Consider the following 21,939-nt stretch of genomic DNA (forward strand, 5'->3'; position numbering starts at 1 on the left):
AAGAATAAAAAAAAATATATATATAAATATATATTTTTTCACTTTCAAACTTCCTGCCGGCTCCGCCCCCCCTGCGACGCAGCCACTCGCAAGGGACGGAAGTCGGCAGCCACAGGAGTACACAGCGGGGATGGCGGACAAGGTAAGACCTGTACGCTGTATTCCCGAGTGTGGCTCGGGGTCACCGCTTTGTTAACCCCGATCCACACTCGGGAATACCAATGGAAACGCGCGGAAAAACGCCCTAAAGAAGCTCCAGTACTTCTTTGGGCATAGAGCGTTTTTCAGTGCGTTCCTACGCGCTGTAGAACACCCAGGTGGGAACCGTGCCCATAGGCAATTATCGGTTTTCACATGTTGAGCGTTTTACAGCATGTAGGAACGCGCTGTAAAACGCCCAGGTGTGAACCAGGCCTTAATACCTCAATTCCCATGTAACTACTGTATGCTGTAGTAATAAAGGGGGTGAAGTATTGAACCACAGAGCACTGGCAGGCACATAGATATCCAACAGTCCAGCAACTCTTGAATTCTGAAAATTATTTTTCAAGCTTTAGCTCAAGAGAGCGCGAGTCAGTGGATAAGGATACAGGTAGCTATTAAAGATACTGTAACTGTAGTAATGGACCTGTAATACCAAATGTATTACAATAGGTTTTTCAGTTCAGTACGGGATAACCATAATTTCGTCCTATTGTCCTTTGTTCAGGAACTGTCTTACTTGCGTGCTCTCCTGGCTATGAAGAAGCAGAAAAAGGAGGAAGAAGTTATTCATTTGCTGAACGATGTCTTGGACAGTCATTTCACTTCGCTGCAAGGGCTGCCACTTGGTATTCAGTATTTTGAGAGACTTAATCCGGATTTCTTGCTGGAAATTATAAGGACATATCTCAATTTCTGCCCTAATCAGGTAGTTTTTATTCTCTATTGGTAAAATACATTGGTGAAAATATTGTGTTATATAGTTTTGTGAAATCAAATACCTGCAAACCTGGCTCAGCTTGTGTATTGACCTAAATTAAAACACTTCGGTTAATAATTATGTAAAAGTGTGTTTCCTCTTTTTGAAAGAAATTTACTTCAGATCACAATCTGGATATGACTAAAAATATATAATCAGCAGCCTATGAAATCACTCTAATGCAGTCATTTTGGTGCGTTGTATGTGTGTGTTGGGGTATTATTCAAAATGAATGACAACACACACGTGTTGCAATACCACAGCACACTAGGTGTGATCCTGCACTTAATGTGAGTCTTAAAACTTTGCTGAAAACTGCAAACAACAGAAGAAAACCGGTTTGAAATCCTTCTGCTTAATGTTTGTAAACTGAAGCTGAGTTGTCACTGGAACAATGTGAACTATTCTTCCTTTTTATTTCAGCCTCCCATTCCAGGGCAGCCAGCATCCCCTCTATTGAAGCACTGTGCTTCTGTTCTGGAGACAGTAGTGAACGTAGCTCCAGGCCTTCAGCAAGCTGTCTTTTTGGTAGCAAAAGTGAAATATTTAACAGGTATGTACAAGAATAGTATCATATTAATAGCATTTTGTCCTTTTACTCTGTCAGAGAGCTACCAACTAATCGATAATGAGAATAGTTGTCAACTATTCTCATTATCATTTAGTTGGTTGGATCCCCTAGCTCCTCATCGCTGGGAGACAGTGTTTCATCGGCTATGTGTCCACTCCGATCGGAGGGCACAGTAAGCAGTGAGCAGGTGCAATAGCCAGCCTGCTATTGGCTATTGCAATTTGAAATAGCCAATAGCAGACTGGCTATTGCACCAGCCCACTACCTGCTGTATTTACATTCAACTGCTGTCTGCAGAATCTTGCCACCGGCAGCTGTCATTCCCTGGCTGGAGATATTCAAGCACCATGTGCTTACAATACAATTATTAATTTCCATGGCACCCCAAATGCGTCTCCCACCTGCAGTGTGATTGGCCGCACTGGAATGCGCGGTACCGTAATGCCATGCATTCCAGTGCAGTGGGATTGCAAAAAATTGTGCATGCAGTTTTATTCTGAAGTAAACTTTATGTTTGTAAAACTGCATTTGTGTATTTTATTTTAAATTAAAGATGATATTTTTTTAACCGCTTAATCGAAAATATAATCGCGCAACTAATCGATTGTGAAAATAATCATTAGTTGCAGCCATACAGAGAGATATTTAAAAGGGAAAACATATTTTTTTATTTTTTTTTAAGGGCTGATAGGTCAGATGATAGGTTAATCAGCCCCAGCCAAAGGTACCCTTAGCAACCTCTGGAGAATTAATTAGCTGGGTTTTTATCTACTGATGTAGTGCTGCTCTGTTGTGTGGGCAGTGTTTGGGTGGGAGCTGGTTATTCTGTGAGCCCTCGTTCACACCTGAACGTTTTGTAGCGCGCTCTACGCTCGACGAACGCTCTACAAAATGCTCAAACATCTAAATCCCATTGTATTCAATGGGTCTGGTTCACACCTTGGCGTATTTCAGCCCGTCCCTAATGCGCTACAAAACGGCCCACGCCTGAAAAGGTACATGTACTACTTTGGGCCGTTTTTGTTGCGCGTTTCCATTGGGATACAGCCAAGTAGCCCGAGAATCGCGGTAAAAAAAACGCGCGACAGACGCGCATATGCAATACGCCTAGGTGTGAACCAGGGCTGAGTGGTTTTTTTTTTAATGGATGCCTGTAAACTGGAAGCCCATGTAAAAACAAAAATATACGAACTCCTTACAGAGAGAATCCCTTGTTGGTGTTCTTTAACAGAATTGATGTCTTTTTAAAGGTGAAGTGGAAGCAGCTCAGAGTAATCTTCAACATTGCCTGGAACATAACCCTTCTTATGCTGACGCTCACCTTCTGATGGCTCAGGTGTACCTGTTCCAGGACAATCTAAAATTGTGCTCACAGTCACTGGAGCTCTGCTTGAGCTATAGTTTTGAGGTGAGTTGTGGAAATATTTGTTGGAATCTTGGATAAAATGTCCAGGTGAACTTGGGTTCACTAGATAGTAATTAAACGGCAAGATAACTAATGCTACCTAAAGGTTAAGTCTTACATCTCCTAGAGGTCCTCTGGAGCCCTGACACCTGTAGAAATCTAACAAGCAAATACTGACTACAGCTCTTGAGGTTCTTCTTGTTTCCCACTCTCCCACTACTGTGCCTCATTGCTGGTCCATCACTGGGATGACTGGACTCACTGACCATTAGTAAAAAGGTGCCAAGCATGACTTTGGAAACTGAAGTCGATACGGCATAAAGGAGCTCCTTGGGCTCCCAGGTGAACTGAAAGGTAGAATAATATACATGCAGGAAACGTTAGCTGTCTGTTTTATTTATCTCAGTCCATGTGCCCATCGCACTCCTGACTGCTCTCCTATACAGTTTTAGGTTTGTGCAATGGTAGTCGACGGATGGCAGCCGTCTCTATGCGTGAATACGAATATGGACAACGGTGTTCTATTAAACTTTGTGACTGTGTTAGAATGTGTGACCGGTGACGTGGTCACACATTTTAACCTAATCCCGCCCAGTTTTTCGGCGGTGGAATGTGTGACTGGTCACGTGGTCACACATTTTAACGTAATCACGCCCACTTTTCGGCGGTGGAATATGTGACCGGCAAAAGGTGAAGAATTCTAACACTTTCTCAGCTGTTCCAGGGCAGATCAGCATCGTAGATCGTATGTGCAGGAGAACCGATATGCCCTGGAACAGCTGAAATGTCACTTCTATGCGACTTTGTGGAATGTGAGATCGCACTCACAAAGTTGGATAGAAGTGACATTTCAGCTGTTCCAGGGCAGATCGGTTCTCCTGCACATACAATGCCGATCTGGCCCGGAACAGCTGAGAAAGTGTTGGAATTCTTCACCTGTTGCCGGTCACACATTCCACCGCAGAAAAAGTGGGCGTGATTACGTTAAAATGTGTGACCACGTGAACAGTCACACATTCCAACCCAGCCACATTCTTTGATAGAACACCGGCACTCCAAATGCAAGTCAAATACGTCTATTTATTGACGTACATGCAGCAATTTTACACTCAGGGGCTCGCAGGAACCCCTTCATCAGGCAGAACTAGTGCTCTTGTTCTGCCTAATGAAGGGGTTCCTGCGAGACCCCGTCTATTTATTGACATTGCTACATGTATGTCAATAAATAGACGGATTTGACTTGCATTTGGAGTGCCGGTGTCCATATTCTTGTGTTTTATATATCTGCCTGCAGTTAAGTAGCTTTTGGGTGAGCACAAGTTCACTTTAAGTCACTGAAAAGTTTTTAGCGTGGGAGTTTGTTACTGGCAAAAGGTAAGACTAAAGTAACGACATTTGTATATGACTGATTATCTGAATTTGTTGAATAAAGAATGTTTAAAGGTTTGTGATTTTGAGCACAGAAAATGATCTGGTGAGCAGATACATAAGTATTAAAGCACTCCGGAAAGCAAGAAAGCAACCTAGATCTGAAAGTAGAAGTCTAGGAAATGGCCTGGTGGGCCGGATTCGGCCCCTGGGCCTTGAGTTTGACACATGTGCTCTAACCCATTCTGCAAAGGGTTATATGCTTCTTACCTAATGAAGCAAGATACACTCACCTAAGTCCCCCGTGCCACCATTTTTCGGGTACAAGGAACCACTAATCCAGCGTTGCAGGTAAACCCCAGACTGCCAGTCCCCTACCGTACCATCATGCTGAAATTACTCCTCTTCAGCATTCTGAGAGGGCCCAGTCACTGGACAGTCAATAAGAAGTGTCTACCACATTAAGGACCCTGGTGTAAGTAAACAAAGATAGAAGACTCGAGACCTGAGCATCAAATGGCCGCAGCTTTAGGTAAGTAATAAGGGCATTTTGTTTTTCTTCTTTCTTCTAGCGATCAGTTAGAGGGGGTGGGAGGTAGGTTATGTGTATCCTGGAGATCTGGCCAAGCCATTTTTGAATTTTCTGCAATTTTTTCCTATTGGTTTGATTTTCAACTGCTGCGTTGCTAGCGTTTGTAAAAGACCCCCCAAACCATATATTTTCAGTCAGTGTATGTATCTATTATGTGTTATGTGTTCTTTGGATAATCTTCACCATGTTCTACTTTTTTCTTTCTCTCTAGCTCCTGTAAATGTTCTCGGATTGAAGGCCTGATATCATGTGACTTTTTAATCCATCTCATTTCAAATGTATCAGTGACTGCAACTTCTTTTCTTACAGATACGTGAATATCCATTATACAATCTCCTGAAAGCACAGACCCAGAAACGGATGGGAGATGTTCAGGAAGCCATTAAAACGCTACAGATGGCAATGAACTTACCTGGAATGAAGAAAGGAAGCACTACTGCAAAATCAAAAGGGAGGAAAATAGAGATCAGTGCCAGCGACAGGGTGTCCATCTTCCTGGAACTTGTAGACGCTCATCGTATCAATGGCGAGCAGGTAAAAGAGGGTTTTTCTGTTGGAACTTATGGCATACAGCATTAATGGCATTTGACAAAAAGCATATTATGCGCATCTTCAACCTGAGTAGCCAAAGTCATCATCACAAATCCCTCATTCCCAGGCCTTCACACATCTTTTGCATTAATATGCAAAACCCTGCCTACTTTTTTTTTCTAATTAAAAAGAACACCGCCCTCTTCTCATCCTCATAACCCCTCTTTGTGCACAAACAGAGAGCACAGAAAGTTGTCAGTTCATAAGATTTCTGGCAAAATCAACAGGTATTTATTGTGCTTATGCAACAAATACAACAAAAACATTTCAATGTTATATTTAAAAAAGTAGCAAATAAGAGAAATTGATTGTTGGGGTTTACATATACTTTAAAACTGATTAGATCACTTACAATGGAAGCTGTTCCTTGATGTTTAAAAGTTCTAGTTTCCTGCAACATCAGCTGGTCCCCGAGGGCTAGCTCTGTTATCCTGCTTAAGGGTGGATGCTTTCCCTTGCAGGTTCATATTGAGCCACCCTTGTGTACTAGTAAGCTGTGCGTGTCTCCACAAGCACACAGGTACAGCAGGGCAAGCCACTCACCTCCTCCTCCTCTCTCCTCCTTGCTCTCTCCTTCCTTCCCCTTCTCCAAACTAGTAGATGACAAGCTGCTGGAGACTGTGCTGTCCCTTGTGATCTTGTACCTGACAGGAAGTTCAGTGAAGCTGAGCTGAGAGTTGGAGCCAGCTGTTTGCAAACATGATGACTGTTAGTGCTTGGACATCAATGTAAAGAAATACTTTGAAGGGCAACATGTATTTGTTTGATCTGGATTCATTATTGAAACAAAGATTTAAAGTGTATTACTACTTTAAAGCAAGCCTGACATTTCAAAGATTTAATAGGAGACACCACAGTATGCCTCCTATTAACTTCTCCAGCCATAAAATCATCTTTATGCATATGAATAGGTTTTATTCCCTTTTACAGCTACATACACGAATACAGAAAAAAGTATACACACAGCTAGTGACTCCTAGATGTGTACAGAAGTTAGGGGCACACACTACTGATCATCATCATTGTGGCCTCAAAAGTCTGATTAATACAAGATTAATGGGGTAAATTACACAATACCTCCTCATGTATCACTTGCCCCTCCCTTTTAGATTGTAAGACCTCAGGGGCAGGGCCCTCCTTACCACCTTGTCTTGAATTGTATTGTGATTGTAATGTCTTCCTTACATTGTAAAGAGCTGCGCAAACTGTTGGCGCTATATAAATCCTGTATAATACAATAACAAAGACATGGGGGGGATCAAAGTGGGCAATGACCTATGTCCTATTGTCATAGCGAAAAGTTGTTCAAGAGGCCGTGAGAGGGTGCAGCACTCCAATTCTGCACAAGACTAGGGGTAGAAGGAATAAAGACAGAATAGAAAGGGAAGGGATCCAGTCGTGGCATAACTTAGGCTAGGTCGTAAGCAAGGCCTTGGGCACGTCATGACACCTGAGATAGATAGGGTTGGAAGCAATCAGCACCTGAGTTGGGCTATGAGTTCTTCCATTCCCATAATAAAGTTAGCTTCCTGAACCCAATCTGTAATTAGTGGGATGAGGAAAAGAAGATATACCGAGAACGCTTGTTTTTTTGTGTAGATTCGCACAGAACGAGCGTACACAGAGATTCACAGGGCAAATGGCTCTGCAAATTGTTTATAAATAGACCCTATTGAGTTTTCCTTCTGTAAAAAAAAACCTGACAGGCTCAGGAATTAAAAAAAGGAAAGCCAAGTATTCACCTGACACTAAGGATTTTGTGTTTTTACTTGATTTTTCTTTTTGAATTATCTTTTTTTTCTGTAGATGGCAGAAGGATTTTTATGTATAATCACAGTTGAGGTTGTACGTTAGGTTTCACACTTCTCCTTTAAAGAAGAACTCCAGGCATTAACTGCACGTTTTTCTCTAGAGGCGAAAAAAGTAGAATTACTCAGTTAATCCCTGATCCTTTGTCCTGCAGCAGTGACTGCCCCCCCCCCCCCCTTTTGATCTAGTTGTGGTATGTCCCTCAGCGTCTTCATATTAGACGTGATGATGTGATGGGTCCTTAGACTGCTGGAGCTCAGGGGAGAAGAGGCTGAGGGGACTGGCCTAGCAGCCTGGCAGCACCAATCATCAGTTGAGTATTTCTTCTTTTTTGCTCCTAGAGAAAAAACAGCAGTTAATAACTGCAGTTAACCCTTGCAGTGGTTAATTTTTCTAAACCCTAGAGTTCTTATTTAATTAGAAACATTACAATTTTCTAATACAAAGTGTTTTCTTGTTGGCTGTAGCAGTCTGTCAGGCTCTTGTTTCCTTTTTTCTGACCTGCATTGGAAAGTAGAATTTCTCACTGATTCCCTTTGAAGTTTTCCTGTGTGAGGACCTACATACTATCCAATGTTATGTTTACTCGATAACCTTTCCTTATTGCTATTTCTGTACATATATCTACAGCACGAGGCAGCAAAGGTATTACAAGATGCTATCAATGAATTTACTGGAACGGCAGAAGAATTGCGTCTCATGATTGCGAATGCCGAGCTGGCTCTGACTCACGGCGATGTGGAACAAGCATTATCCATGCTTCGAAATGTCTCTCCAGAGCAGCCTTACTTTGTGCAGGCCAAGGAGAAAATGGCTGATATTTATCTGCAGCACAGAAAAGATAAGAAGCTCTACGTCAGTTGCTTCAGGTGAAACACGTTTATTTCTGGGGGAGATTTACTATAAATGTCACTGCTACTTACTAAAGAATCGAGAAACAATAATAGCATTATCTTAATAGGAATATTGCACTATTTACTGGCTTTTAATAATATTAAAGAGACCCTTGTATACAGCATTGGGACATTTGTTATGTGTTAGGCTTTGACAGGTGAGGCTTTTTTCATTCAGTGCACTGTATTACATAACCTCTCCAAAGCTTGTGCACTACAGTAGATCTTCTACTTAGCTATTAACTCTTAAAGTGACACAAAACTCAGGAGTTAAATCTCAAAAATGCGTTCAAGTACCTTAAAAGAGAACTATGGCCTAACCTTTTTGGCCATAGTTCTCTTCAGGGCCACAGGAGGACATATACTAATGTCCTCCGGTGATCCAAAACTCAGTATATAGCGGGCTAGTGCCTGCTATGTGCTGAGAGCGCAGAGCCGCAACCGGGGCAGATCCCGACAGTCTTGTCGGTATCCACCCCGCTGGCTGATTGACAGCTGGCTCTGCCCCCCGCCCCATTCGTTCCTCCAGTCAGTGCTGGAGGAATGGAAAGGGGAGGGGGGAATCCCTGCGGGGGGCGATGACTGACAGTCACTGCTCTCTGCAAGGAAAGGTTTGGGAAGTCAGCAATTGGCGGTATGTGTCCACTGACTTCCCAATCAATAGGGCCAACCTGTGACAGCTTCAGGGTTACAGGTCAGCTTGAATTATGGGGAGTATTTTTCACTCACCCCATAATTCTCCTTTAACTATTAACAAAAATGTATCTTATTTGTGTATCAGTCGGCTGTAGATCCCCAAATCATCTCTGAATTGGTGCTGACACTGTCCTTCCTTCTGGAGGGTGGCTACATTTTGTTTCAGGCTGCAGCTCGGCCCTGCACTGTCAGCAAAGAGCGAGCAGTAGCCCACTAGCTGCTGATTTTTGGGTCACAGGAGTACATTAGTAAATGTATTCCTTTGAGAAAAACAAGGACTAAGGCCCAAAAAAAGATCTGACTCTGGTTCTCTTTTAAACATATCACATATCTTCCACTTTTATTATTTTATTTAAAATGTTTAATGTGCATCTGTTTTTCAGGGATCTGGTTGAGAAAGTTTCAAGTGCTCATACGTATCTCCTTCTTGGAGATGCCTATATGAATATTCAAGAGGTAAGGTTTGTAGCACAGTTTGTCCATTTAATAAATATCCATCTAAAATAAAGAGGCCATATGCTTATTTCATTTTAAAGACATTCATTTCTGTTCAACAATCATATAGACAGCAGAGTTTTGGAATAGCCCATGGCAAGTGATCGGGAATTAACCTTCAGCAGTTCTGTCCAAGGAGATTGAATGTTTCTTGATTGGTAGATGTGAGTTATTGCACTTTGCATGGTATTAAAGGATGCCTGTACTATAATAGCAATAGCAAGCAAAGTAGCACTGACCTATGACACCCTAAAATGCCTCCTGCTACTTTCACAGCATCACCCACCTATGCAGTGCATATCCAGAGCCCCTTAACAGCGTAGACTTCTGTGTATTCAAATCTATTGTGCTTCCAGTGCTTGTTATATAAAACAAATTAGAGATACATTTTAGGTACATTTTGGGACCAATTTCATTGTTTACTTTTTTGCTTCCTTGCTTTTTTTATGGTATATAAGTAGAAATATAAATCATTATTTTACCTTGTAATAAAGCCAGAGAAAGCCATTGATGTTTACGAGCAGGCTTTAAAGAAGAACCCCAGAGATGGAACACTTGCCAGTAAAATTGGTAAAGCCCTGATCAAGACTCACAACTATGCCAAGGTACTTGCCATGCTTTCTCCTGATCCACAATATTTTCATGTATATAGTCACACATCTTTGACAATCTCTTTTGATCTTTGACAGGCTATTAGTTACTATGAAACAGCTGTGAAAAGCGGTCAGCAGAGTTTCCTCTGCTATGACTTGGCCGAGCTCTTATTGAAACTAAAGCATTATGAAAAGGCGGAGAAAGTTTTACAGCAAGCACTGGATCACGAGACCGGTATGACTGAATCGCTAGTTTGTATGAAAATAATTACAATTGAAATGTATTCTGGTGAATGAATACATTGCAACATTCATGGTTCTGACTTAAGTTTGTTTTCCCTTTAAGCCAATGAACTGTCTCCTCTTATGGATGACAGCCGTTATCATGTTCTGCTTGCAAAAATTTACAGCAAGATGGAGAAGACAGATGATGCCATTGTTTCCTTGCAGAGGGTAATTTTTGAAAATCTATATAGTCATATTTTTCTGTTCACTATCAATTAAAATGGTTGATTATCCCCTTCAGCAGTCAGATATGAAGGACCTACAATAATTATGTTGAATACATCAATAAATTAATTTCTTTTAAATGCAGGCAGTTCCTGAATTGGACATAGAATCAATGTCTTGCAATCTCTGTACAATCTCTGTACAGCAGAGCTTTAAATAAGAGAGGGAGCAGAGGGATGAAGAAATGAACTCATCACTGTGCTACTTCTCCTTTAAACTGGCTTAGGAAGGGACAAGACCTATAATTACAACACTTATCTGCAGCAGAGAAGACTCAGGTCTTCTGCTCTGCCAGACAGGGCTGTGCTGTGTGACAGATGTCAGGACTGATATGTATTTAGAGATGCAGGTGTCAGGGTTTCACTAAATACCCCCTTCCCTGGGACAGGGTTCTCTTCCTGAAAATCATCAAACGTCAGGGCTTTGGAAGATGGAAGGGTACTTGCATACTCACTTTTTTTTACTTTTTCTCAGATTGGCACAGCAGGTTTCCAGTGTGAGAAACTCACGCAGGGATGGAGGTTACCCCTTATAATAAGTACAGCAAATGTGCAGATCCAGGAACTCTGGATGGATGGTGGGATCCACTCATAAAGGGCACAGCAGGCGTGAAGACCCAGGAACTCTGTGTAGGGATGGTGTGATCCACTCTTAAAGGGCACAGCAGGCGTGAAGACCCAGGAACTCTGTGCAGGGATGATGGGATCCACTCATAAAGGGCACAGCAGGCGTGCAGACCCAGGAACTGTGTGTAGGGATGGTGGGATCCACTCATAAGGGGCACAGCAGGCGTGAAGACCCAGGAACTCTGTGTAGGGATGGTGGGATCCACTCATAAGGGGCACAGCAGGCGTGCAGACCCAGGAACTGTGTGTAGGGATGGTGGGATCAACTCATAAGGGGCACAGCAGGCGTGAAGACCCAGGAACTCTGTGTAGGGATGGTGAGATCTACTCATAAGAGGCACAGCAGGCGTGCAGACCCAGGAACTGTGTGTAGGGATAGTGAGATCTACTTATAAGGGGCACAGCAGAAACCTGGAACTCAAGACAGAAATTGTGGAAGCCTCTCATTATGATCACAGCAGATCTGGGAACAGTGCAGAGCTCTCACCAATAAAGTCCCTGGGAGGTAGAAGAGAATCTGGGGCTTTAACTCTGGAGCATCAAATATATAAAGCCCATAGATTCCAAGGTTCCCTGCAGCACCAATAATCTGGATAAAACTCAGTCTCCTCACTTTAGCCTTGGTTTTGGATAGATTTCTAGGATTTGTTTTGCTTTCTAATCTCAAGACCTGCAGTCTACACCTTGTACAGGCCACTTATGAAACCAAGGAGTGTGCTACATGATATGGCCGTGCTGGGACACTGAAGTGACGGATACAGAAAGGCTTTTAAAATGAGAATCTCAGTAAATAATGAAACTTTGTGAAATAAACTGAACTTCTGTTTCCCTTGCCAGGCCCGAGAACTGCAGGCCAGGGTACTGAAGAGGGCACAGCTAGAGCAACCAGATGCCGTCCCAGCTCAGAAAGTGCTAGCCGCAGAAATCTGTGCTGAAATTGCCAGACACGCCGCAGCCCAGCGTGACTATGAGAAGGCAATCAAATTTTATAAGGAAGCTTTGGTGTACTGCGAAACTGATAATAAGGTGAGAAGTACTGAACTGTATCCTTTTGTTTAGTAGGAAAGGTGTGCAGTCTCTGCATTGGTAAAGTCCAGAGAAATTGGATGATTGTAGGATGTGTGCATTTTCTTTATCATTTTATGCTTTTAATACCAAATAACTAGTTTAACCTTCTTGGCGGTATTCCCGAGTGTGGCTCGGGGTTAATTTTCTGTACCATAAGCGGTAACCCTGAGGCACACTCGGTATACACAGCACGTCTCTTACCTTGTCCCTCGAGCCAAGCTATGACCTCCGGCCGATGCCGGCATCCGTCTTCCGGGTTCCGTCCCTTGCGAGCGTCCACATCGCAGGAGGGGCGGAACCGGCGGGAGATTCAAAAGTAAAAAAAAAAAAAAAAAAATCATACCGCCAGGGAGGTTAAGGGCACATACATTGCCAATTTCTATAGGTCATGGAGTATCGCATATTGGATCAAAACATCCCATGAAGCAGCCTGTTGGCAAGGGACAGATACCTTTCCTACATCAGTCTCCCTGGCATTCTTTTGTGTGACCTGGGTGATCCTTGTGAATTGGATGAGCAAAACATATGAGATGGATTTAATATACAAGACATTTATCTTGGATATTCACCTTATTCATGTGTTTTGATGAAGAAAACACTGCTCAGTGAATGCTGAGCCTTCTACCGGTGATTGCATAATAATGAAAGTCCATTGTGCAGTATTGTGATGGCATTAGGGATGCACCGATACCGGTATTTCGGTATCGAGTACGAGTGAGCATGGAGCCTGCTTCCCGGCCAATCAGGAACCCGGGCAGCGTGTAATATATGATAAATGTCACCAGCACACCTATGTCTTGCGTCAATAATCCATCTTCTTATTGATGCAGACTGTCACAAAACAACGTTTCGGGGCCAAGCAGGGTCCCCTACATCAGGTTTTAGTACAGCACCCTCCTTTGTGCATAAGGGTTTTGGTAAGGAGTGCAGCAGTTCCTCTCCAGGGCAGCGTGTAATGACGCGCTGCCTGACTTCCTGATACCGGAAGTACCCAAATACTCGGCATCGGCACCAATACTGATACTAGTATCGCTATCGGTGCATCCCTAGATGGCATGATTTATAATATGAGAAAAGATAGAGGTTGAGATGAACTAAAGGTGCAGAATTCATTTAGAATTATTCATTAATAAAAGGAAGTGATTTTAATGTTATTATATTTGAATTGTTGCTACCTCCTCATGTATCACTGGCCCCTCCCTTTTAGATTGTAATCCCTCTTGGGCAGGGCCCTCCTTACCATCTTGTCTTGAATTGTATTGTAGTTGTAATGTCTTCCTTATATTGTAAAGCGCTGTGCAAACTGTTATATAAATGCTATATAAATCCTCTATAATAATAATAAATGTTATGAAATCCAAAAGCCACCATTTTATTTGGATGTGTTGTTTGTTGACACCTTTTTATGCTTTTACTGTCAAGGTCCTAATGGAGCTTGCACACCTATATCTGGCTCAAGATGACATTGACTCATGTCAGCAGCAGTGTGCCCTCTTATTGAAGAATGACCAGCACAATGAAGCTGCTACAATGGTAAGTGCAAGAATACCTGATATATGGTAAACTGAGAGAGACTGGTGTGTTCTGCTCATGTGGACATGGAGTGTCATTGCCATTATAGCAGAATGGAAAGGTTGAGTTAATATAAAATCACAGCTGCTCCTGAGAGGTGAAAATATTCTTAAATGACTTCTGTTCTGTAAATATTGAATCAGGCCTTACAATAATAATTATGGGAGGATCTGCCTTGTATATCAGGTGACCAGCCGTTGTTGTAATAGGTAAAGTATTGAAATAGATGGTGCCTGGGTGTCAGGGCCCGGCTTTGGAAGTGTAAGGTGGATCACAGCTGCGGTTCCAACAGTGTCTCTAGTGCGGTGGTCAGGCTAAAATCCCCGGCGGCTCTCTCAATCATAAACGGAGAGTTGGGGATTTAGTCATCATGGACCGCTAGTAATAGTCGGCAGTAACAGGAGAAGTAGTTTAGTGATTATTAATTTATACGCCTAATCTTGGCAATCCTATCGTGATACAGTATCTATGACGGATATCAGAAGCAATCCCCTTCACACAGCATCTATATCTTAAGTATGGCAAAGCAGGCAGGTGATACCCAAAGTCTCCACCAGAGGGCAGCGTATATGAGCCAAGTCAATTGCTGAGTTCAAATAGCAGATACTTGCGGTTTGGTGATATGAGCGATCAGCTGCATGCGAGAGGAGTCCAGTGGCGGCTGGTTGCAGGGGAGCTCTGAGGATCCGTGTAGAGAGGTTCGAGGCTGAAGGTTGGTGTGGTTCCTGGGGTGTTTGGGCTATGATCCCACTCATCGAACACCCCACAGCATCTTTGACAGGTTTAAATAGCCCGCGGCCGTGGGCTGCTTCCGCGTTCCAGCTTGGAACGCATAGTACTTCCGTCAAGGGGGAGGAGGAGTGCGGTGGTCACCGCGGCCGATGCGCCCCAGCCTGGAACGCAGTCGGGAGGAGCCAGGAACCCGTGGGACATTACACGGGGAAGCCTAAGCACGTCATGCTCTGTGTAGACTTTTGGAAAAAAGCATTGAGCAAAAAAGATATGCAGGTAATGAAATTCTTGGGGTTTTACGTGCACAGATTACTCTCACTGTTAAGGGCTCTTGCACATGGGTGGCTTAACCTGTACAGGGTACATTCTGCCTCCATGAAACCTCAGGTACCACGTACAGCCTCCCATAGAAGTCAACGGCTGTACGTGGGTAAACATGCCAGTACTTCTGAACAGCCGTCTATGTGTACAGATGCACATCGCTGGATGCAGACAACTGGCATCCAGGGATGTGAGTCTATACATATACAGTCTATACATATACACAGCTCTATGCAAGTATCGGTGTATAACCTCATACACCCATTGATGTCTATGGGTGACTGTACGCATCACCTTTGGCTCTCTGGTGGGTGAAACATGCTGGTATTAAAGTTATACGGGTTCAGGGTCCAGCCACCTGTGTGCATGAGTGCCAAAGTGATACTTCCACCTACTAATCAAATAAAAACAGAGAGGTTTGTTAGCTATGCTGCTGTACCATCCCAGTGAATCCAGTGTTGTCCCCTTCACACCTGCTGCTCACTGAGTGGAGGTGCTGTCCCGCCATGCTATCTCTTTTTCAAAACTGACTAGTGGATTTCACAGGGATGTGATGATGTGGCACATCCCTGGCACCAGATCTGGCACATTCATCATGCATTTTACCAGTTACACAACCATTATAACAGGGAATTATGAGAAAGTTTTAGACAGCCATGACGGTACATGGCAATCTTCATTGTGACACTGCACTAGTTCACTGCTGAGTCCTCTTGTGAGGTGGAGTTGGAGGAAGGGACTATGTCACACAGTAGGGGACATGGGCAAAGAAACTCCCAGAAGTGTTGAATTCCAAAGACACAGACAGAGGCTGCAGTGGTGGAACAGATACACAGGCTGCTGGAGATGTGTGTATTATACATCTTCTGTTGCAGGGTACTGCAGGGACAATATTTTACAGACTGAGAATTTTAGAGACTTTTTAATGTCTGTCTGCCCTCTTTTAGGGCAGGTTCACACCATTTTCCGGACCAGATCTGGTCCGGAAAATGGTGTGAATCTGCCCTCAGTTCCAGTGCATTCCAGATCATACAAATTGAGACAAGCAGTATTTTTCTAGTATGGTCTGGAACGGAGTGCGCTGGTGTGAACAGAGGCCAGAAATAGCATAGGGATACATTAGGATGCATTTTGGGTCTGGTCTGGAGATGATCTGGATGTGCTGTGAATGGGCCCTCAGAGAGGAAGGAAGCATTAATCCAGGTTATAAGACCTCTGGGTGTGACATAGTGTTTCCATTGATCATTGCTAGAGGGATCCCTAAACAACAAGTCTGAGTGTTGGGTCGGGTTGATATTGAGCTGGTAATGCGCAGCGTTAAATGAGCTAACTTTACACGTAGAGGTCTATTTATAAACAATTTGTAGAGCCATTCGCCCTGCGAATCTCTGTGAACGTTTCTTCTGTGTGAATAGATGTGATGTTATCTTTTCAGGTCCAATGTAATGTAATACCAGATTATGGCCACTAGATGGAGCATAGGAAATAATATTTCTTGTGTTCCTCACCTCTGTCTAGTGCCCATAATGCGTTATTACATTTTATTCGATCTGCAAAAAAAATGTACTCATAACATTCGTTTTTGCCCTATTCACACAGAACACATATTCACAGGTTTGCAGGGTGAATGGCTCTGCAAATTGTTTGTAAATAGATCACCTAAAACTGCCTGTTTTTTAGTGTGTCTTAATCCTAAAACAAAAATTTCATCTATTGCAGCTTGAAAGTCATTAGATGTGGTGGCTGCAGTTGTTTTTTTTTTTCTTCTTCATTTAACCACCTTAGGACTGGAGCAATTTTAAAATTTTTGCAGACACATGCTCAAATCTGAATTTTTGGACAGAAATCCTCCCAAACAATTATATAGCAGCCGTCATCTTGGTGAACGTTTTCAGGATGACAATATATGAACTGTATGTATTAGGGATGCACCAATACCGATACTAGTATCGATGCCAAGTATTTGGGCGAGTACACGTACTCGCCCAAATGCTCCGATGTCTAGCCCAATACCTCCGGTATCAGGAAGCTGGGCAGCATATAATGACTCGCTGCCCGTCTTTTTGATTGGTCAGAAGCTGGCCAATTAGGAAGCCGGGCACCGTGTAATGATGCGGTGCCCAGCTTTCTGATTGGTCGGGAAGTGGGCTTCATGTTTCCTCGTCACCTCATGATGAGGGAACATGGAGCCAAGAAAGGTGACAAGAAAGCATGGAGCCAGCTTCCTGGCCAATCAGGAAGCCAGGCGCCGCATCATTACACAGGGCGCCGGTTTACTGATTGGCCAGAAAGCCGGCTCCATGCTTTCTTGTCACCTAGTGACGAAGAAACATGGGGACAGCTTCCCTGCTAATCGGGACGCCGGGTGACGAGTCTTTACATGCTGCCCGGCTTCTTGTCTAATCAGGAAGCCAGGTGGCGAGTCATTACACGCCGCCTGGCTTCCTGAATGGGACTTCCGGTATTCGGTATCGGGGGGAAAAAAATCGGTACTTGATAGCGAAATACCGGTATCGGTGCATCCCTAGTACGTACGGCTGTCCTGCAGTGGTTAATTTTCACCAGGTGCCAATAAACACACTTTCGGTCCCTGGGTGACTACACTCCTCCACTGCCATGGTTGTCACCCGCTCTCCTAATTTGGACTACAAATAGGTCTTTCTCTAATTATCTCCATTACATGTGGATAGAAACATTTGTAGTTTACAGTAGTTTAAGAATATTTGTGCTTTCAGTTCAGTCTCACAGGAAAAAACAATGAGACTGAATTTCAGGGAGGACCATCAAGTGTTTTCTGTACTTGGAGAAAATATGAAAACGAATGCGGCCACAGCATGTAAGGGTTAGTAAGCTGGTAATATATTCCGTTTTTTGTTCTTGGCTCTAGATATCCTTTAAGACCACTATACTACCTCTCTGGGCAGCCCGATTGCATGCTCAGTTAACAGCTAGCTGGCCCCTTTAATGTAAGCTCATTAACCCTTTCACTGCCAAGGACGTACGTCGTACGGAGCTACAAAAGTGCTTCCAGCTGGCCAGCTCAATAAACAGAAGTTATGAGAGGATATGATGGAAAACGCATTACTTCATGGTGATACGTTCGGTTTTACTGTTAGTTATGCACCGAACATATTGCAGCACTTTTTCCGTCCAGAGGAGATGGAGTGAAGGAAGTCTCTCTGCACACTGGAATGATGTCATTCTGGCCCCTGGTCTGGCAGCTTTAATATGTTGATGTCAATGTCTGTTTACAGCGGACTCTTGTTTTTCTGGAACACCTAATCTTTATTTTTTCTGAATATTTCTGTCACTGTGTCAGGCTGGTGCAAACAGAACTGAAAGGACCGCATCGCTTTTCACTCGTTTGGTAATGTGTAGTTTGCAAATAAATGATAAAGTAAACAGTGACATCATGTATATGACGTCATATTCATTTGTTGGTCTTGTTGGTACATTTATAGATATGTGACACTCTTTTGTGTGTAAGTAAAGACTATTAAAAAGGAGGCTATCATAGAATTTTACTGACACCACATCCAATTACCATTATCTATTGGGGCTCAATCCGAAAGGGGGAAGTTTAACTGTAGAATGTTTAAGGTGTTTGTTGTATCTCACATAGTATGTATCATAACATAAGTAAAAATCTAATAATTTATTGTTCAAGCATCATTAAAATAAAGAAAATATTCACATACACATAAAAGGCATGTCATTGACAGTAATATATTTTTCAAAAACAATATTTAATATAGTTCATATAATGCTTATAGTTTATATAGTCCTCTCCAAAATACGCCCCTTCCTCACCAATGAAACCGCAAAATTACTTATTCACTACCTTGTTATCTCCCATCTTGACTATTGGAACTCCCTCATTGGCTTACCTATACACAGGTTATCCCCCCTTCAGTCTATCATGAATGCTGCTGCTAGACTCATTTACCTACCGCTCAGTGTCTGCAACCCCCCTCTGCCAATCCCTCCACTGGCTTCCGTCCTCCACCCCCCTCTGCCAATCCCTCCACTGGCTTCCAAAGGATAGGATAACATTACAAATATTAACAATGACTTACAAAGCCATCCAAAACTCTACCCCCGGCTATATCTCAAACCTTGCCTCAAAATATCACCCTAACAGTCCCCTCCGCTCTTCAAAAGACCTCCTGCAATTCAGCTTCCTCATCAACTCTTCCCATGCTCGCCTCCAGGACTTCTCTAGAGTCTCCCCCATCCTCTGGAACACTTTACCCCAACCTGTCCGACTATCTCCCACTCTAACTGCCTTTATTCGATCCCTTAAGATTTATCTCTTCAGGGAAGTCTATCCCACCTCAACCTAACCACTCAACCATCACATTCTCAAACAATTCATTCCCACACAGCTACCTCCTCATGTATCACTGGCCCCTCCCTTTTAGATTGTAAGCCCTCTGGGGCAGGACCCTCCTTACTATCTTGTCTTGAATTGTATTGTGATTGTAATGTCTCCCTTATATTGTAAAGTGCTGCTCAAACTGTTGGCGCTATATAAATCCTGTATAATAGTAATGCTCATACAATATAATGTTCATACAATGCTCTGGGGCCATTCCCTGTTTTTTTTCCCCCCAATTGTCAGAGTGTCAAATCTCTTGTATCATGTCTCAGTCATCGGACCATGTTCTCATGAGATCTTGCCAATATTGCATTGAGGGGGGGGGGGGGTTTGTTGGGTAACGTTAAACGTTTTGCAGACTTCTTCAAACAGGGTTGAGCATTATCTAAATTCTATAAAAGTACAGAATATATCGATGATAGCCATATGAGCATAACATTTTCCATTTTTGAATAGCCATTTAATGTGTACACATACATAAGAAAGAAACTATCCAAAAGTGTAATGTGTATTTGTACGTGAAACCATGCAGCATGTAAAATTGTTGGCTGAACAGTAACTGCAGCCCATCAGCTAAGGTCACTGTTCGGGCCTTCTGACAGCAGCTCTCAGAATACAGTACCCGGCAGGGTCGCCATTTACTTTGAAACAACTTGGTCACAAAAAAATAATATTGGTTATGTTTGAAATTTTTGGGTTGGCCTGCATTGCTATCAAAAATTGCACACGGATGCATGCAACATGGGGGTGGGTGGTGATCAGTATTTTCATTGTTGTATTTTTCTTTCTGTTTACACCCTGCAGATGATGGCAGATCTTATGTTCAGGAAACAAGACTATGAACAAGCCATGTTTCACTTTCAGCAGCTGTTGGAGCGTAAGCCAGGTAGGTGTACAATGTGCTAATGTGGTTTTTTTTTTAAATAAAATGCCTTTGCAATGCTCTGGATGTAATGCGGTCATAGATGAGAAGATCTCTCACTAATATAACAGGTAATGCATGTATGACAGTGGATGCCAACTTACAAGGTATAGGGGACCTCAAATGTGGCCCCTGATATCTCCAAGGGCCACATTTGAGGCCCATATCTGCAGCATATAATATTATAGGGGTTATTCACGAAGGATCCAGCCGTAGCTTCGGGTCTCTTTGGCCGCCGGAGCCTTTTGGTTTAGTCGAACCAAAGGGCTGCTATACAGGCTATTCACTAAGGCCCATACAGCAGCCGAAGGCGGCCGATCGACTCAGCCGATCCGAAGGCATATGCTTCGGCTCGACTGAGCCGAAGTGACAGCCGAAGCAGGGCGAACGACCTGCCGAAGGCTGGCCGTTCGCCCCACAAATAACAGCTGGGCGGAGCCAGCTGTGATCTCATGGCTGGCTCCGCCTAGTTGTAATGACAGATCAGTGTCCCCAAATGAACCCCCATGCATCACTGCACCAAATCAGTCAAGCAGAACAAATGACAAACGCACTCAACAATTCGTCACCAGCTATACAGTAAGGTGCACACGAAATGGGCTTTAAACTGTAAAACAGTAGAAAGTTATCAAGGCACACTCACAAGCCAGCATGAAAAAGAAATTGTCTCACCGCTAAGGTTAACAACAGAGGTTTGGATACACGTCTCCTGCAGAAAACGTGAAAGCCGCACAGCCGCGCCAAGGCTCCTCTTATAGTCCCCGTTCACATTGAGCGATTTATCGCGCGGTAATTCCCGCGATATCGCGGCAAATTACCGCGCGATATCGCGCTCCAATGCATTTCAATGGGGCAAAGGGTCCTGCTGTCGCGTGTCGCTACAGCAGGACCCTTTTTGGAGCGGATTTAGCCGCGATTCAAGCTTGCTCAATGCAAGCTTGAACGCGATGTCGCGCAGCAAATCTCGCGATATCGCGCAATATGCAAATCGCGTGGCAAACGCGCGATTTGCATATCGCGCAGTGGGAACGGGGCCTAAGAGGTGTGCGGGATCCCTTGTGCGTTCCTGTGCCTTTTAAGGGAGGTCGGGCTTCCTCCTGACAAACCTGCACCCAATTCTAAGTCTTCTGCCCCATGTGCTCCAAGATGGAGACTCTCATAGTTTAGAGTTAGGACCGCACTATAAGAGGTGCCTTGGCGCGGCAGTGCGGCTTACACATCCTTTGCAGAAGACGTGTATCCAAACCTCTGTCATTGTCCTTAGTGGTGAGACAAGTTGTTTTACATGCTAGTTTGTGAGTGTGCCATGATGCCTTTCTACTGTTCTACTGTTCAAAGCCCATTTCGTGTGCACCTTACTGTACAACTGGTAACAAATTGTTGAGTGCGTTTGTCGTTTGTTTTGCTTTACCGATTTGGTGCAGCGACGCATGGGGTTTCTCAGCTGCCAATGGGATGTGCGGGACCCCTTGTGTGTTTCTGTCCTTTTAAGGAGGTGGGGCGTCCTCCTGACAAGCCTGCACCCAATTTGATGTCTTCTGCCCCATGTGCTCCAAGATGGAGACTCTCATAGTTTAGAGTTAGGACCGCACTATAATTGGTGCCTTGGCGCGGCTGTGCGGCTTTCACATTTTCTGCAGAAGACGTGTATCCAAACCTCTGTTGTTAACCTTAGTGTGAGACAAGTTGTTTTTTACATGCTGGCTTGTGAGTGTGCCCTGATAACTTTCTACTGTTTCCCAAATGACCTGGGGACGCTGATCTCTCATTAAACGACCGGCTCCGCCCAGTGATTTATTGGCCGGGGACCGCTTGAAGCCCCTCCCAGGAGCCGGC

At 43.6% G+C, this 21,939-nt stretch overlaps 1 protein-coding gene across 1 annotated transcript in view; it reads left to right on the forward strand.

The window, feature by feature from the left end:
• The window catches only part of TTC21B (tetratricopeptide repeat domain 21B), a 67,740-nt gene that overhangs the window by 27,303 nt on the left and 18,498 nt on the right, over window positions 1–21,939 (forward strand). Inside the window, exons 11-22 of the mRNA XM_018554240.1 lie at window positions 710–910; window positions 1,385–1,514; window positions 2,783–2,940; window positions 5,207–5,431; window positions 7,928–8,166; window positions 9,270–9,342; window positions 9,876–9,986; window positions 10,071–10,209; window positions 10,321–10,427; window positions 11,948–12,136; window positions 13,601–13,711; window positions 19,986–20,067. Coding sequence (XP_018409742.1) covers window positions 710–910; window positions 1,385–1,514; window positions 2,783–2,940; window positions 5,207–5,431; window positions 7,928–8,166; window positions 9,270–9,342; window positions 9,876–9,986; window positions 10,071–10,209; window positions 10,321–10,427; window positions 11,948–12,136; window positions 13,601–13,711; window positions 19,986–20,067 — 1,765 coding nt within the window. The remainder of the gene's footprint in view (window positions 1–709; window positions 911–1,384; window positions 1,515–2,782; window positions 2,941–5,206; window positions 5,432–7,927; window positions 8,167–9,269; window positions 9,343–9,875; window positions 9,987–10,070; window positions 10,210–10,320; window positions 10,428–11,947; window positions 12,137–13,600; window positions 13,712–19,985; window positions 20,068–21,939) is intronic.

This window comes from Nanorana parkeri, unplaced genomic scaffold (assembly GCF_000935625.1).
Source record: "Nanorana parkeri isolate BGI_ZX_2015 unplaced genomic scaffold, ASM93562v1 scaffold149, whole genome shotgun sequence".
NCBI lineage: Eukaryota > Metazoa > Chordata > Amphibia > Anura > Dicroglossidae > Nanorana > Nanorana parkeri.